Here is a 14,374-nt window from a genome sequence, read left to right on the forward strand (position 1 = left end):
CCGTGTTCCCACACATCCCTCCCCAGAGCAGGGGCAGGAGGTGTCTGTTTATAAAAGGGATGAGGGGTTCCCAGCCTCTTCTTGCCTCCCCGCCCCCATCAGCTGATCACTGTCCTGAGAAGGTTCTCCAGCCCCAGGGCCAGATGGATGTGGGGCTCATCTCATGATGGGCTGGGGTCCTGATGGGAGGGGTGGGGGGAGAGGAGGACCAGCCAGGCTGTGCCCCAAAGGTGGATGAGGACCGAGGGAGGCCTGTGCCCGCCCGGCAGCCAAGAGGCCCCAGGCCACCTGGCAGGCAGCCTGCTCCTGGTGCACCCTTGGGAGAGAGGGCCCTGGGGCTCTCAGCGGCCACCTCCTACCGCCTCCTGTAGCCCAGCTGGTGGCCTTGGAGCCTCCTTCTATGAGGCCCTGGCACCTCCTGCTCAGCCGGCCGCCTGCAACTCCCGCCACCTCCACGTAGCTCAGGACCTCAGCCAGCTCACTGGGCTCTGGTGATTCCAGACGCTGCTCCTGCCAGGGCCCTGGAGGCCTCATTCCCCCAGAATCCTTGCTCAGGAGGAAGCAGCCACGGGAAGAGACGCCAGGGAAGGCCCCATGGAGGAGGCAGCAGTGATGGGTCAGAGGGCTGGGCAGAAGGTTCTGTGTGGCCAGGGGGACACATGGCAGGAGAGAAACAGACTCAGAGGGGCTATAAGGGGGGGCAGCCTGATGGCTCCAACCTGGGGGATGGATGGAGGCCTTCTATTCCCCTAGGCCCGTGGTCAGCAAACCACGGCCCCTTGAGTGTGGCTCTTCCACAAAATACCACGTGTGGGCGTGCACATACAGTGCAATTAAAACTTCGTGGCCCATGCGCAGAAGTCGGTATTTTGTGGAAGAACTGGTATTTTGTGAAAGAGCCACACCAAAGGGCCAAAGAGCCGCATGTGGCTCGTGAGCCACAGTTTGCCGACCACTGCCCTAGGCCCATGCCTGCAGGGAGTGGATGTGACTGCTCCATCACTGCACCGCCCCAACTTCAGCCACATTTTAGGGTGAGGGGTGGGGCTCCCCTGGCTCCTGCAGGCCCTGGTATACATCGAGGTGTGGTCTTCCTCCACCATCCAGCTCATTCCAGACAAACAAGGGGATGCTGGGAACCCCAGAAAATCAGCTCACCAGACGTGGACTGCTGTTCACCCGAGGGCATGACTCTCGCTCCCACCCGAATTGCCAGCCTCTAACACCCATGGAATTAGCACGTTTCCTGCTAGAATCAGCTCCAAGAAGGTTGACATCTGCATTTGATCTCTGGACTCCCCAGTGTCCAGCCCGGCACCCAGTAGGTGTTCTACGAATGTCTCCAAGGCAGTGGTGCTGGCACAGCCTTTAATAAGCAAAATATCGCTTGACCAGGAGGCAAATGCCACAGCATGCAGAGACGCCCCGCCCACCCTGCCCAACACCCACTCCCACAGTCTCCATCTCAATTTCTCAGTGTGAACACTTGGTGTCCCCACCCCCACCAGGCCAGGCCCCCAGGTCTGTCTTGCTCCTGCCACACCCCTCAGCTCAGCGTCTGCATGCAACTGGTGTTCAATCACTACACAATCATCACGAAAACATCCTGGCATCCACCTCGGCTGCGAGGGCGAGGTCAGGCTCGGGGGGTCTGGGGAGTGAGTGCCATCAAGCGCTAGAGTTCAGTCGCAGGCTTGACCAGGTGGCCGCTGAAGGTGATGTAGAGGTCGCCGTGCTCACCGTAGATGGCGTTGTCTTGGTCCCGCTTGAACATGCGCACCCAGGCGGCGTCCCCTGCGGCCAGCGGCAGCAGCAGGCTCTGGGTCTGCATGACGCTGCGCTCGCTTGGCTGCGCGTACAGCACGGCCGTGGCCTGCTGGTTGCACATGATGTGCAGGTAGGTTTCCTTGTAATTCCAGGTGTGCACGGTGAGGCTCAGGAAGTACACACCAGGCACCGTGCAGAGGAAGCGGCCCGACGCCAGGTCAAAGGCGCCATCCAGGTTCACCAGCTCCGTGTCAAAGGGCACAGCCTGGAAGGCGTCGGTGCTGTGCAGCCCCTCGCGCCGACCGACCGAGAAGGCTGCGTAGGCACGCCGGCATGGGGTGCCCGGCAGCCCCACCTGCCCCTTCTGGCCCTTGTGGCCCCGGAGACCCGGGGCGCCCGGTGGGCCCTCCTTCCCGCTCCTGCCGGAGTGGCCTCTGACCCCCGTCTCACCCTTCTCACCTGCAGGGGAGCAAGCAGAAGCCTCTGGTCAAGGCTTGGGGTCCATTTGCTGGCCACGTGGCCTAGTGGGTGACCTCACTTCTCCGAACCTCACTCTCCTGATCGTACGATGGGTGTTAACCCACCCCTCACACCGGGCAATGAGAGGCCGCACCCCAAAGTTGTGGCTGTTCTGGAGCCTGTACAGATGGTCACGTGGGGACGGAGGGACAGTGGGAATGATGGCAGCTGAACTGGGCTTTGAAAGACGAGGGGGCTGGGAAATTGGTACCCAGGTCCAGGCTTCTGGTGGCCTGCTGTCCACCCAGGAGGAGGCCCTCTTGAGCTCAGCCTGTCTTGCCTTCTCCCAAGGGGGGCCCAGCCCTCCCACCCCGTGGGTGCTGAGCTGGGAGGGCTGATGCAGAGTGGGTGAGCAAACTGAAGGGAACCTCAGTTTCCCCTCCCTTCACAGCCCCTCTCCAAGCACCTTGCTTCCCGCCTGAGGAGGGGGCTGGGGGCTGATGACCTTTACAAGGTGTCCTACCTGGGCCCCAGGTGCCTTCCCAGAACCACTCTGCCCAATCAGGGCCTCAGAGTTCTGTCCTGCCCCTTCATTCCTCTGTCTCTCAGGGTGGTGTCCCTGTGCAGGCAGGGACCAGGGTGGGGCCACCTCTCTGTGACACTCACCTTTGAGGATTGAGATGTCGATGGTGGGCCGCACGTGGGGCAGCTGCACCCACTTCTCCCCCTCACCCTCAGGGGTGTATGAACCAGGGGCAGCTGGGGGCCAGGCCGGGCGGCAGCAGTGCACACATGGTCGATGGGGTGGCCCCAGCCTGGGCCAGGCCCCTGCAGGCAGCGCCAGGAGGAGCAGAAGGCCAGGGACTGCCATCTGGGCTGGAGCCTAGGCGAGGGGAGCAGGGGGGAGGGCATCTGAGAAGGAGATACCCAGCTGAGCCCCCAGACCCCACAGCGGCCGGCGGTGCCCCTTGTCTGGGAGCCAGCAGATGGGATTTGTGTGTGAGGGGACACAGTTGGGGCCCTTGAGATGCCACAGTGGGCAGGGCCAGGGTCTCATCCTGCACCAGAGGCCTGGCATGCCCTCCTCAGATCCCTAGCCCCCGCCCCTGACAGACATCGTTCATAGGTCCCCACACTCTCTCACCCAGACCTGGATGTGGCCTCAGAATCCTCCTCACACAGCACCACCAGGGCCACCACCAATCTGAGGGCCTGCACGGGGGACAGCTCACACCTGCCCTTCCAGAGCCCCTGGCAAAGTGGCCCAGGCAGCCCCGCCCAGTCCGAGCTGGTATTGCCGGCTCCTTCTTAGGGGCTGCTCCCCCTGTACACCTCCACCCTCCCAGGGCCTTAACTCTGGGCTGTAACAGGCACCCTAAGTGCCTGCAGCCGGGGAGTCCTGGTGCCCAAAGCCCCCATGGCTGGGGACCTTGCACCTGGCAAATGGCAGAGGTGGGGCTCTGACTCCGCCCTCCAAAGCCCCCACCCTCCTGTGCGGGCAGAGCCCTGGGGGGGCGGGGGACAGCTTCAAGGAAGCACAGTTCCCCAACCCCTGAGGCTGGGCCTGCGTCCTGGTTGGGTGGGGCTTGTGTGGGGCAGTTTCCTCCTGCTGCCTAGCGGGGCAGAGAGCAGCCCCCTAGCCCTAAGCTCCCAGGGGAGGGGAGGAGGGCTTCTTGGAAGGCTGCCCCATGTGGTCCCCCACTCTGTGATGGAGAAGATGGTCTTCAACTCCCACCAGTCCTGGGCCTCCTGCCTCCTAACACCCTCTCCTAGGAAACCCTGCCTGACACCTGGCTTACCTGTGCCAGGTAGGGCACCGCCTCCTGGTTCAACCAGCAGCTGCTGGGGCCCCTGGGTGAGTCCCACATGCACCTGGGCCTCAGTTCCCCCAGCAAGTGGGCCCTGGTCTCCCCAGAGGCTGCATCTGGGAGGCTCAGCCACAGGCAGGCGTGTGAGGTAAGGGTCTTCTCTCTTCTCTAGCCCGACCTTGCTGAGCAAAGACCCAGGCACCCTCCTCCAGGGAGCCCTCTGGGGCTGCAGTCCAGGGCAAGGTCCTTCCTCTTGCACAGTGGGTCTGAGACCCACTTTCAGGCTTAGCTTCCCTGGCAGATGAGACCCCCTTCTATCCACCCTCCCCTAGCACCCAGGAGACCCTGACTTGCCCTCCCATCCTCACTGGATCCTGCAAGACACTCCTGGATTCTTCACATGGAGGGACCGGACAGGAGTGGGTATCTCCAGGGGACCCCACCCCGCCCCTCTGGCAGTCTGGGGTCCTGGGCATCCTAGCCGTCTGGCCTGCCCAGAAGACAGCCTGGGCTGGAGCCTCCTTCTTGCTGGGGTCTCAGGGGGAGCACAGACCCCTGCAAGACCAGCCTGGGTCGGGCGGTTATGAATACCCACCCACCCCCACGCTCCCTGTTACCATTTCACCGTCGGTGCTGCTGCCTGCCTGGCTGCCTCCAGCGTCACTGCCTAGCAGCCGGTGAAAGAGCCCTTTCATGCCCGCACCAGGCGCCCACGGCTTCCCCTGGGCCATCCAAGACCAACAGGCCCTGGGCCAGCTGCAGAGCCTCTGCAGGAGCTCACGGGCCTGGTGCCTGCCGTCAGCCTGCCCCCCACCAGCTGACTACCTGCCGAAGGGTGTATAGCCTTGCCACAGGGGCTCCCGGGTGCTCCTGCCAGCCCTGTGCCCTCGTGTGGGTCTCGGGGTCAGGCCGGGAACATCGGGGACTGACTGGTGGGTTGGGGGGTGGTGCCATGGGCTGGCTGCCTCCTCCATCTGGGTGCAGTGACTTAGGGGAGAGTTGGAGAGGCTGCAGCCGCAGCTGGGAGGAGCCTGGTCAGAGGGCCTGGAGCCAACGTGGGCTGGGGCAGACCAGGGCCCTCCGGGTAATGGTCACAGCCTTCCGTCTCTGGCTGGGGAGCGAGGGCTGGGGCTGGTGGACGGAGCCCAGGAGAGCAGCGTACGGCCAGACCCATGGTGTCGGCCCCGGCCTCCCCTGCACCCTTCCAGGTCAAGGTGCCCAGCAGAGCGAGAAGCCTGCTGTGATAGAAGCTGTGTCCCTGTTATGCCCACTGGTGGGAATGACTCATAGGGCCCCCCAAGCAGTGGCAGGCAGGGCTGGGCCCACCGTGAGCCTAAAGCTGAGCCCACACCAGAGTCTGGCCTCATCCCCGCTTTGGGTCTGGACAGCTAGACACTGGGTCCAGGTGCAGAACCCTGCACCTTGATCTCTGAACATGGGGACATGCGATGCCTGGGAAGTGCACCCCCACACAAACCAAGCCGGCCACCTGTGGCGAGGCACCAGCCATGGCCTGGGAACTAGGCGGGCTGTGGGCGGCCGGGGCAGCTTACCCAGTCCTGCTGCTCCAGCCCTCCTCACTGATGATCAGGGAGGGGCAAGGATGGGGGCGCGGGGGAGGTTGAGGTGCCCCACCCGTGGGGGGCTTTTTGTGCAGGATGAGGATGAGTGTGGCTGGTGAGGGATGTGGATGGGGCCACACCAGCTGGAGCTGGCTCCCAGACTGGCCCCACCCCAAGGAGAGGACAGCTCACTCCAGCAGGCCCAGGGACTCCCTTTGGGGACAGCTGTCTTCACCTGGAGGGTGGCACAGACAGAGGGGGTGTGAAGACCCAAGGCCCTGAGCGATGGCTCACTGCTCTGCAGCTCCTGCAGCCCCAGTGCCCGGTGGTTTGGCTCTGAGACTCGAGGCAGCTCAGCGGTGGCCTCAGGGTGGTGCGTGGCCTAGGCCCCTGCCTCTCATCACCTAGTCCCTGTGGAGTCGATGGGCCCAGCGCAGGCTTGGGGCTCTTCCCTGCCCGCCCAAGTATGGCCTCTGAGGCTCCCAGAGAAAGGCGGGCGCCGGAGCGCTGCATCTGAGCCTTGGTGTCCCCGCCTGCAAATGGCACCAATGGGCTCAGAGAGGCCGGAGTGTCCTAGATGGACATGGGTGAAGCCAGAGGCCTCACCACGCTGCAGGGCTGATGTCCCTCCCCGTGCCTCCTGCCGCCCGCTCCCTGACTCCAACAGGCGAGCAGCCCCCCAAAAGTGATGGGCATTCACTGTGAGTCCCCTTGGGGCAGGACATGTGGGGGGTGGGTCTGGGCTGAGTCAGGCCCCTGGGACACGAGCTGGGGTGTGTGGCTGCAGCAGGCAGGCAGGCCAGGCTCTGAGCGGAGGGAGTCAGCAAGCACCAAGGGTGACTCAGCGGGTGGCAGGACGAGGACGAGGTTCCCGGACAGAAATAGCCATCGCTTGGACATGCTGCCCCGCATCTCCGTGACAACGAGAGGTGGCTGTGTGTTGTGGCCCCACGGGGTCAGCTGACCACAGAGGGTCTGGGGAGGCTGAATGCCTGCTGGAGGCAACTGGCCAGCCTGGGGTGACCTCGCTGTCTATCCCCACCCCAAGCCCCACAGAAAGCCTCGGGCATTTGATGTGTGGCCTGGAGCCATGGCTCAGCTCCAGGGCCTGGTCATTGGTGTCTACAAGGCGACAAAATTTCCAGCCTCACAGATGGCATCAGGGGACTCCAGACAATGGAACCCAGCCAGAGAGCAGCCCACACCCCCACCCCCCCCCGGACTCCGCCTGCCACCCTCTCTGCCTGGTGTCACCACCAGGCTGTAGAGCTAATGAGCTTCGAACAGCCCCCCTCACTTAGCTCCCATCAGCTGCCACCCTCCAGGAGGCAGGATAGGACGACCCTTGGCGCTGATGGGGACACTGCCTTGGCCATGGTGATAATGGGGGTCTGAGTGGCAGCAGTTTGCACAGTGGGCGTTATTATCTCCCGGCCTCTTAATGGACGTGTCCCTGAGAGTCCTGTGTATGCGCTGCCGCTGGGGAAGAGACAGCAGCCGGGGGTGGGGGGACATTATGGGCACAGCAAGGGGGGCTTCACTGCCACCACCCACTCCACAAAGTGCCTGGCCCTCCCTGGGGACTGCTGTTCTGCCCAGAGCCGTGGACACAGGGTGCAGGAGGCGTGGGACCAGGCGGGCAGTAGGGCCCTGCAATTTCCTCACACCCACACCCACACCTGACACACTAGCTGGCTAAGGAGGGGGCTGGACAAGGAGACTGGCCCCCTAAAGGTGGCCGAGGTGGCTGGGCATGGAGGCTACCGACAGCCTTGACTTTCCCACTCCCAGCTCAGGGTCTGCCTCCCAGTGCCCACCCTGTGCCAGGAGGGGGTGGCAGGGGTTTTCCCAGGAGGTCACTGGCTGGCCTGGCCGGGGGTTCCCCGGGGTTATTGAGCCACTGCGTGGATGCCCAACGCGCCCGGGCCAAGTCCTCAGGGGAGAGCAGGCTGGCAGTGTGTCCCGACAGCTCTGCCCCAGTTCACCTCCCAGTAACGAGGGGAGAGCCAGCCGGCCTCAGCACGACAGCATCCCAGGCCCGTGGGGGACAAAGAGCAGGTCACTGTGGCAGTGGCCAGAGTCCGTGACCAGAGGTGTGGCTTCCATGGGACGAGAGGTGACCCTTCCTCAGAGGCACCCTGCAGTGGCCCCGATGGGCAGAGAAACCATCTGTGCCTGGGTCTGGCTGGGAGCTGGGGAGGGGCCTGGCCTCACGTGGTCAGCTTGAGTGACGAGGTGGAGCCCCTCCTTGGCTGACCCCTCTCCCCGGGTGGTAACCGAGCGTGCCCTGGGCCTGAGGAACTGACTCTGCGAAGGCCCCACTCTGAGCCCCATGCCACAAGTAGAAAGCAAACGTGCTCTTTATTTGAGGGGCGGGGGGCGGGTCCCTGCCCGAATCCGGCCAAGGACAGCTGGGGGGCTGTGTCGTGGTGCCAGCCCTGGTCACTGGTAGCCAGCCAGTCGGAGGACGGTGGGGTAGTGGGCGCGGCGGGTCATGCACTTCTGGCTGTCAATAAAGATACTGTTGGTTTTGACAGCGACGTCCTTCTCCAGGCTCATGCGTGTGTCCTCCAGGTTGCGCAGCGACTGCTCCGCTTCTAGAAGCTTCTCCTTCAGTGCTGAGAGGGACCTGTTCAGCTCCTCTACCTCACTCACCAGCCTAGGGGATTTGGTGGAAGGAGGTATGAGCTTGGCTGGCATCAGAACACCAGGCCTTTGGGCTGGGAGGGGCAGGACCTGAGATTCAAAGGCTGGAAACCCTGGCGAACGGTAAAAGGACCTCAAAGGACCTAAACGCTAGCCCACACGCTGAGCTGGGGCGTGGGCTGGGGCCAGGGCTCTGTGAGAGGCCCGAAGGCGCCCCAAGGCTCCTATTCCTGACGTTTGGAAGCAGGACGGACCCTTGGAGCAGAGTGAAGCCCCCAGTTTTCTGAACAAAATAAAAAAACAGGGAGGGAGGAATAGCAAGGCGGGTGGGGTGGGGGTGGTTTTACTCACAAGGGCAGCTCAGTAAGTTAGAAAAACAAAAGACATGGCCCCACCATGGCCCCAGCCCAGGACGAGGGTCCACTGTGACACCAGAGGCACGGACTGGTCTGCGAGGCAGGACTCAGCTGCCGAGACCCCGAGATTCCTCCCTGGGAAGATCACTCAGCACCGGGTGGAGGGGTATGTGCCCTGCGGTCCCTGGCACTCGCAGTCCCGACACAGTGCCCCTCCGTGGCCCATGCAGTGTCCAGCCGTGCTGGGAGAGAGTGGGGTGTGCGAATGTCTGCGTGCGTGAGCTGTGCCCGTGTGAGACCCCAGTGTCTCCTCAACTCATCTACGGGTCTGTGTGCATAGGAAAGGGGTGTTCATGGGGGTCCCAGAGGCTGAGGGGGCCTGGGCAGCGCCTGGGTGGGGGTAGGGGTGGGCGTCTGTCTCTCCAGGATTGCACCTGAACTGGGCGGTATCGCGGCACAGCTCCACGTTGGGCCGCTGCGAGCGCTGGTACAGGCGGGTCTGCGCCACCTTCAGAGGCACCTCCTTGTCCCTGATGGCCTGCTTCAGCTCGGCAATGTTGTGCTCCTGGTCTGCGATCTCCCGAAGCGTCTGCACACAAGACAGTCCCCATGGGCCCCGGGCAAGGCAGGCTGCCAGCAGGGGCCTGGCCTCTTCCCTGAGCCCTGGGGCTGTCCAGCGAGCAGCCTGTCCACTGGCTCCGGAGGAGGCGTGGAAGCGGCGGGGGGACGTGGGCCCCCCACAAGGGCACCCGATGGGGGGTGCGTCGGTGATGAGACAGCAAAGCTGGTGGTCAACAACCAGAGAGACTTGGAAGCAGCAAAAGCCACCCTAACAGCCTGGGGTCAGAGCCCTGCCGGGCCCAGTCCACCTCCTCCCATCTTCTCTCCCGCTCGCACCTGGCCGTCCCTCCTGGTTAGTCACTCGGGTGGCAGTGCCAGTAGGCAAACACGGCGCCACCTGGTTTCCATTGGCTTTAGTGAGGGTGCAGGAAGGGGGGGAGGCCCCGCCTCTGGGGTCCCTCAGGATGGAGGGGCAGAGGAGGGGCAGGGGCCAGGCCGGGTCCTGACCAGGGCATAGTGGCCAGGGGTGGAGGAAAAGGCGGGGCACAGGAGCCTGGTCTCTCTCTGGCTGTGGGCACCCAGACCCCAGGGCTGGCCTGGACCGGCCTGGGCGTGGCTGGGGCGCATCGGCACACCTTGTTCAGGTGATGCTCCAGCTTGTGGCGCGCGTCCTCCAGCTCCTCCAGGCGGCGCCCGAAGGCCAGGTTCACGGAGTCGCACTGCAGCCGCAGGTCCTCCGAAGTGTCCCGCAGGATCCCGTCAATGAGGCCCCGCAGGTTAAAGGAGGCCAGGCGCTCGCGCTCGGCGCGCTGCAGGTTTTCCTGCGTGAACCTGGCCCAGGTCTCTGGTGTGGAGGCGCTGCGGGCGGGGAGCGGGTGGAGCAGCGGTCGCTGGGTGCACCTGCCAGCGCTCTGGGTCCCACCAGGCTCCCCTCGCGCCCCATACCGTCCTGCGCCTCCAGCGACCACTACCCCAGCTCTGCCAGGCGCCCTCTGCTGCACCCAGCGCCTTGTGCCTCCCCCCCACCTCCCACCCCAACCCCTCCCCACGGGCTGGGCTAGGATGGGCGGTGGTCTCACGCACCCTACTGGCCGCTCTCGGAGCTGCAGGCCACTTGTCCTTGTCCTTGAGTTTCCCGGGCTTCCCCTGACCTCCCCCCACCTCCCACCCTTGTGCCTCGGCCCCGCTCCCCCTCCACCCCTGGTCCCGTCTCCCTCCGCAGCTCCTCGGGCCCTCTGGTGCCCGTGTGATGCTGAGCAATGGGCAGGAGACCTGACTGAACCCCATCCCCAGAAGCAGAGCTGCTGGCTCTATGGTGAGGGCCTCAGGGCCAGGGCGAGGCGGGGAGGGAGGGGGCTGGGAGGACCCCCAGGAGCCAGACGGGATGAGGGGAGCAGGGAGGACAAGGGTGTGGGGACAGGGTGTTGTGCGAGGGGGGGCAGGGGCCCACCTCTCCTCGAACTTAGTGGAGTGCGGGTGAAACTGCACCTCCGTGCTCTGGTTGTTGTATCGGGCACAGGTCTCGTCGATGTTGTAGGCCTCCACCTTGTCACACCAGTTCATCTCGCACAGCTCCTTGTGCTCCCGGTTCATCCTGGGGGCAGCAGGCAGGGCTTGAATATGCGCAGAGCGGGGAGCTGGGCCTACTGGGGCAGTGGGCAGGGCACCCCCAAACAGCAGGCACACCTCATCTGCCCAGCGTAGGGACTTCAGGACACCGAGGCCACCGAGCCAGCAGCGTCCAAGAGCAGCTGCCCCTCCTCCCCAGGATGCTGGCCGGGGCCACATGGACACCCGGGTTCCCGGGGCCGTGCAGGAATCCGCTACTCGCCCATCACCTGGTGCCCCGCCAGCCTCTACTCTTGGCTGTGACCAGGGACAAGGCCCCGCCTCTCTGAGCCTCGGGACCTGGTAACCCTGACTTCCTGCCCAAAGCCAGCCTGGGGGGTAGGGGGCCAGGGCTCACCCCGGGGCTGGAGACCCACCTGATCTGGTTCACAGCCTGCATGATGGTCCTTTTCAGCAGCTCCTGGATGTTCCGGATGAGCTCAGCCTCCTGGGGGAGAAGAACCCCTCCCTGGTGAAGATCTGCTGACGGCAGGGCTGCAGGGCTGCTGTGGGCCCACAGCCAACCTCTTAGAGGCCCAGGAGGGGCTGGGATTTGGGGTGACACCCAGGGGAGCTGGGGGCTCAGCTGGCACTTGACCCCTGGCTGAGCGGCCTTGCCCTTGGGGCCTTGTTGACCCCTGCTCTCTTTTCTGGAAAGTGGGGCATGAACCCCACTCTTCCTCGTAAGGTTTATTCTGGGCTGTTGACCATTCTAGGTGGTCACTGTGTGGGGTCTTTTCTTCTGGGGGCACCAGCACCTCTAGGCTCTGGGGGCTGTCCCTGCAGCCTGCCCAGGGCACTGAGGGCAGCAGCCCCTGGACAGCCAGGCCTACAGCCTCTTCGGACGTAGGTCCCTGGGGACAAGGAGCCCTCCTGAGTGGGGACTCCCCTTGGGGCCACGGCACAGAGAGGCCTCCCCACACTGAGAACACAGGGGGTTCCCTGCCTCTCTTTGTGCTGCCTCCACTGCTTCATTTTCTATAGACAAACAGCCCTTTCCCCTCATTTGAAGTTTCGCCTCCATTCGTGCACTTAACCCACATGTGTCCGGGTCTGTTCCCTGGTCTGTGTCCCTCTTTGTGCCACGCTCGTAAGTCCACGCACCACTGGACCAGTGGCCTTGGCTCAAGACAGAGGGGCCATGTCCTGAGACTTGGGAGGTTCTTGAGCACCTAAGTGTGTGTGTGGGGGGGCAGTTGTGGGGGGCAGAGAAGGGGGTTGGCAATCTGGGGGGAGGGCAGGAAGGTGACAGAAGGGACTCAGGTTCTGGCCTGAGCTTGGGGGGATGGTGCAGGGCAGTGGATGGCAAACTGTGGCTCCCTTGTGGCTCTTGAGCCGCAGTTTGCCGACCACCGGTGCAGGGGATGCCTTGAGCCTCTGGGGCAGCTGTGTGTCTCTGAATCCCCCACGCATGCCCACATCTTGTTCATGGGTGAGGCCCCAGGCGGAGAGGTGTGGGAACTGCCCCCCCAGGGTCAGGCTCCTGGGCTGATTCTTCTTATGGGGCCGCCCTAGGACAGGTCCTGCCGGGTTGAGGGTGGGGATCCTTGTGGAATAAATGTAGCCTCCCCCCCCTTTTCTCGCCCCATCATGACACACTCCTGGCTGGTGCCTGGGTTCCCACCACACGTGTCCTGGGGGAGGGCGCTCAGCCTCCTGGGGCTCAGGGCCAGGCTTCATTTGCATGACCAGGGTGATCCAAGGGGCTGCCCAGCAGGTACCAGAAGTTGAGGTAACCAAGGAATCATTCAGTGGTTTGCATTCTCCAGACAGCTGCCCCCAGGACAGCCCAGGCCCCTCCCCATACTCAGGGTGTATGGTATGTAGAGGGGTGTCAGGGTGGTGGGGTGGGCTGGCTGGGCCTCTCCCTGCCTCCGCAGCCTCTGCTTATCCCATCCACAGGTCAACACGACCCCAACACATATCTTAGGTATAAATCCTGCCACAGCGTGGGCCCTGTCTACCCCCGAGTGTGACCAATAATTGGGGGTGGAACTGCAGGGGCGCTGGACACGAGATTGGGACAAGTGGGCAAGTGCCAAGCTTTAGCCCCAGCCCTCGGATGTGTTTGAGCCTCCACACTGGGGCTCCCAGGCCACAGTGCCCCCAACCCAGCATGTCTGGGCTGTGGTGCCCCAAGCCTACCGTGGGAAGGTCAGACCAGACACACACCTGGTGGGAGGGACAATGACTCTCTCCAGGGCCGCACCCTGACCCGCCCCCAGCCCAGGCTGCCCCAGCACCCAGTCAGTTCTAGTCCCGACCTAGTCCCGGCTTCTCTGTGCCTGTGTATGCAGAGGGGCATGGGCACCAAGGCCTCTGCCAGCCCGTGTGATGGGGATACACCTGTATCCACCCCCAGGCTCTACGCGGGTCCTTCTGGCAGAAAGGTGAGGGTGGCCCAGGTGCGGGCCCCCGAGAGCCCAAGGGGTTCGTTCACACCTTCAGCAGCTCCACCTCCACATAGTCGCGGACGAGGTCGGGGTGCTGGCGGCGCTCGCGGCACTGCAGGTTGTCGGTGGCGATGGAGAAGGGCACGCCGGTGGCGTCCAGGGCGCGCTCCAGCCGCTGCTTCTGGGCCAGCATCAGGTCAGTCTCCGCCACCAGCTCGCCCACCTCCCGCTGCAGCTCCGACTTCCAGCAGTGCATGTCCTGCAGGCGCTCGCCCACCTTCCGGGTGGAGTCCTCCTGCGTGCGCTGCGCCAGAGCCCCGGTCTCCGCAGCCAGCTGCCTGCTCTCATGGCGCTGCCGCTCCGACTGGTCGCGGTCGGCAAAGGCCTGGTGGTAACTGGCATAGCTGTTCTGGAACCACTCGTCCACCAGATACTTGGCGGCGCGGAAGCCAGCCGTGGCCAGGCCCGCGGACGTGTGGGCACCTGTGTTGCGGGCCACATCGTACAGCTTGGGGGGCAGCTCACACGCCGGCACTGTCTGCGGGGCGGGCTGCTTGGTCAGGAGCACGTCCGACTGAGCCATGGTGCCCCTGACCTGGGCACAGGTGGGTGGGCAGGGCACTTGGCACGGTCAGGAGAGCAGCTCTGGCCACCCACTCTGTCCCCAGAGCAGGAAGTCTCCAGGTCTCCTGGCGACCGGTAAATGCCAAGCCCTCCTGTTGCTGGGCAACAGGGACCCACCCCCAACTGCCCTCTTAAAGGGCCAGGCAGGTGCTAACCCCACCCTTCCGGGCTGGCATCTGTCAGAGGAGGCATTGTGTCCGGGGCCAGGCCTGTCAGCTCCTGCTTGTCTCACTTGTCCCCGTGGGACCTCCCTCTGTGTAAGTATCTTCGATGGCGAGTTGAATTCAGCCTCCATGATGCCTGGAAGCAGATTCCCACATCGCCCCACAGGTCCTGCCCTGGGGACAGTACACCCAGGCTGCCCAGGGAAAGGCTTATGGTTGAGGCCTGGGAGGGGGGCAAGCTGTATGCCCAATATGGGGCACATACCCACCTAATCCCCATGCTGGGCGGAGAGTTCCAATGCGGGGGTGATGCCCCACATGGGCAGCAGAGGGCGCCATTGGCTTAAAATGCCATGTGAGGGGCAGCCCGTCTCTTGGGTTCACCTCTGCCAGCCCAACAACCCTCTGGCCTGGATGGCCCCTCAC

The 14,374-nt window shown here is 64.1% G+C and overlaps 2 protein-coding genes across 2 annotated transcripts; both read right to left on the bottom strand.

Annotated features, from left to right (window-relative positions):
• Nucleotides 1–1,431: 1,431 nt before the first annotated feature.
• C1QTNF8 (C1q and tumor necrosis factor related protein 8) lies at nucleotides 1,432–4,683 on the bottom strand. The gene is made up of 3 exons (XM_006766193.2): nucleotides 4,652–4,683; nucleotides 2,893–3,109; nucleotides 1,432–2,226 (listed from the first exon to the last, which is right to left on the bottom strand). Exons 1-3 carry the CDS (start codon nucleotides 4,652–4,654, stop codon nucleotides 1,676–1,678), a joined length of 771 nt encoding a protein of 256 aa, XP_006766256.1. The 5' UTR covers nucleotides 4,655–4,683; the 3' UTR covers nucleotides 1,432–1,675.
• Nucleotides 4,684–8,038: 3,355 nt separating this feature from the next.
• On the bottom strand, nucleotides 8,039–13,743 carry LOC102771255 (tektin-4). The gene is made up of 6 exons (XM_006766194.1): nucleotides 13,210–13,743; nucleotides 11,145–11,215; nucleotides 10,610–10,753; nucleotides 9,795–10,017; nucleotides 9,033–9,187; nucleotides 8,039–8,255 (listed from the first exon to the last, which is right to left on the bottom strand). Exons 1-6 carry the CDS (start codon nucleotides 13,741–13,743, stop codon nucleotides 8,039–8,041), a joined length of 1,344 nt encoding a protein of 447 aa, XP_006766257.1.
• Nucleotides 13,744–14,374: the final 631 nt, after the last annotated feature.

The sequence above is a fragment of the Myotis davidii genome, unplaced genomic scaffold (genome assembly GCF_000327345.1).
Source record: "Myotis davidii unplaced genomic scaffold, ASM32734v1 scaffold100, whole genome shotgun sequence".
Classification (NCBI taxonomy): domain Eukaryota; kingdom Metazoa; phylum Chordata; class Mammalia; order Chiroptera; family Vespertilionidae; genus Myotis; species Myotis davidii.

Bases quoted from the DNA above. Each gene is read 5' to 3' on its own strand.
- C1QTNF8 (XM_006766193.2), bottom strand. The intron at 2,227-2,892 runs GTGAGTGTCACA...GCTCCCCTGCAG, and splicing joins CGACATCTCAATCCTCAAAG to GTGAGAAGGGTGAGACGGGG.
- LOC102771255 (XM_006766194.1), bottom strand. From the start codon at position 13,743: ATGGCTCAGTCGGACGTGCTCCTGACCAAGCAGCCCGCCCCGCAGACA. The intron at 10,754-11,144 runs GTGGGTCTCCAG...TGCTGCCCCCAG, and splicing joins CAGGCTGTGAACCAGATCAG to GATGAACCGGGAGCACAAGG. The intron at 9,188-9,794 runs GTGTGCCGATGC...TCTTGTGTGCAG, and splicing joins TGGAGCATCACCTGAACAAG to ACGCTTCGGGAGATCGCAGA.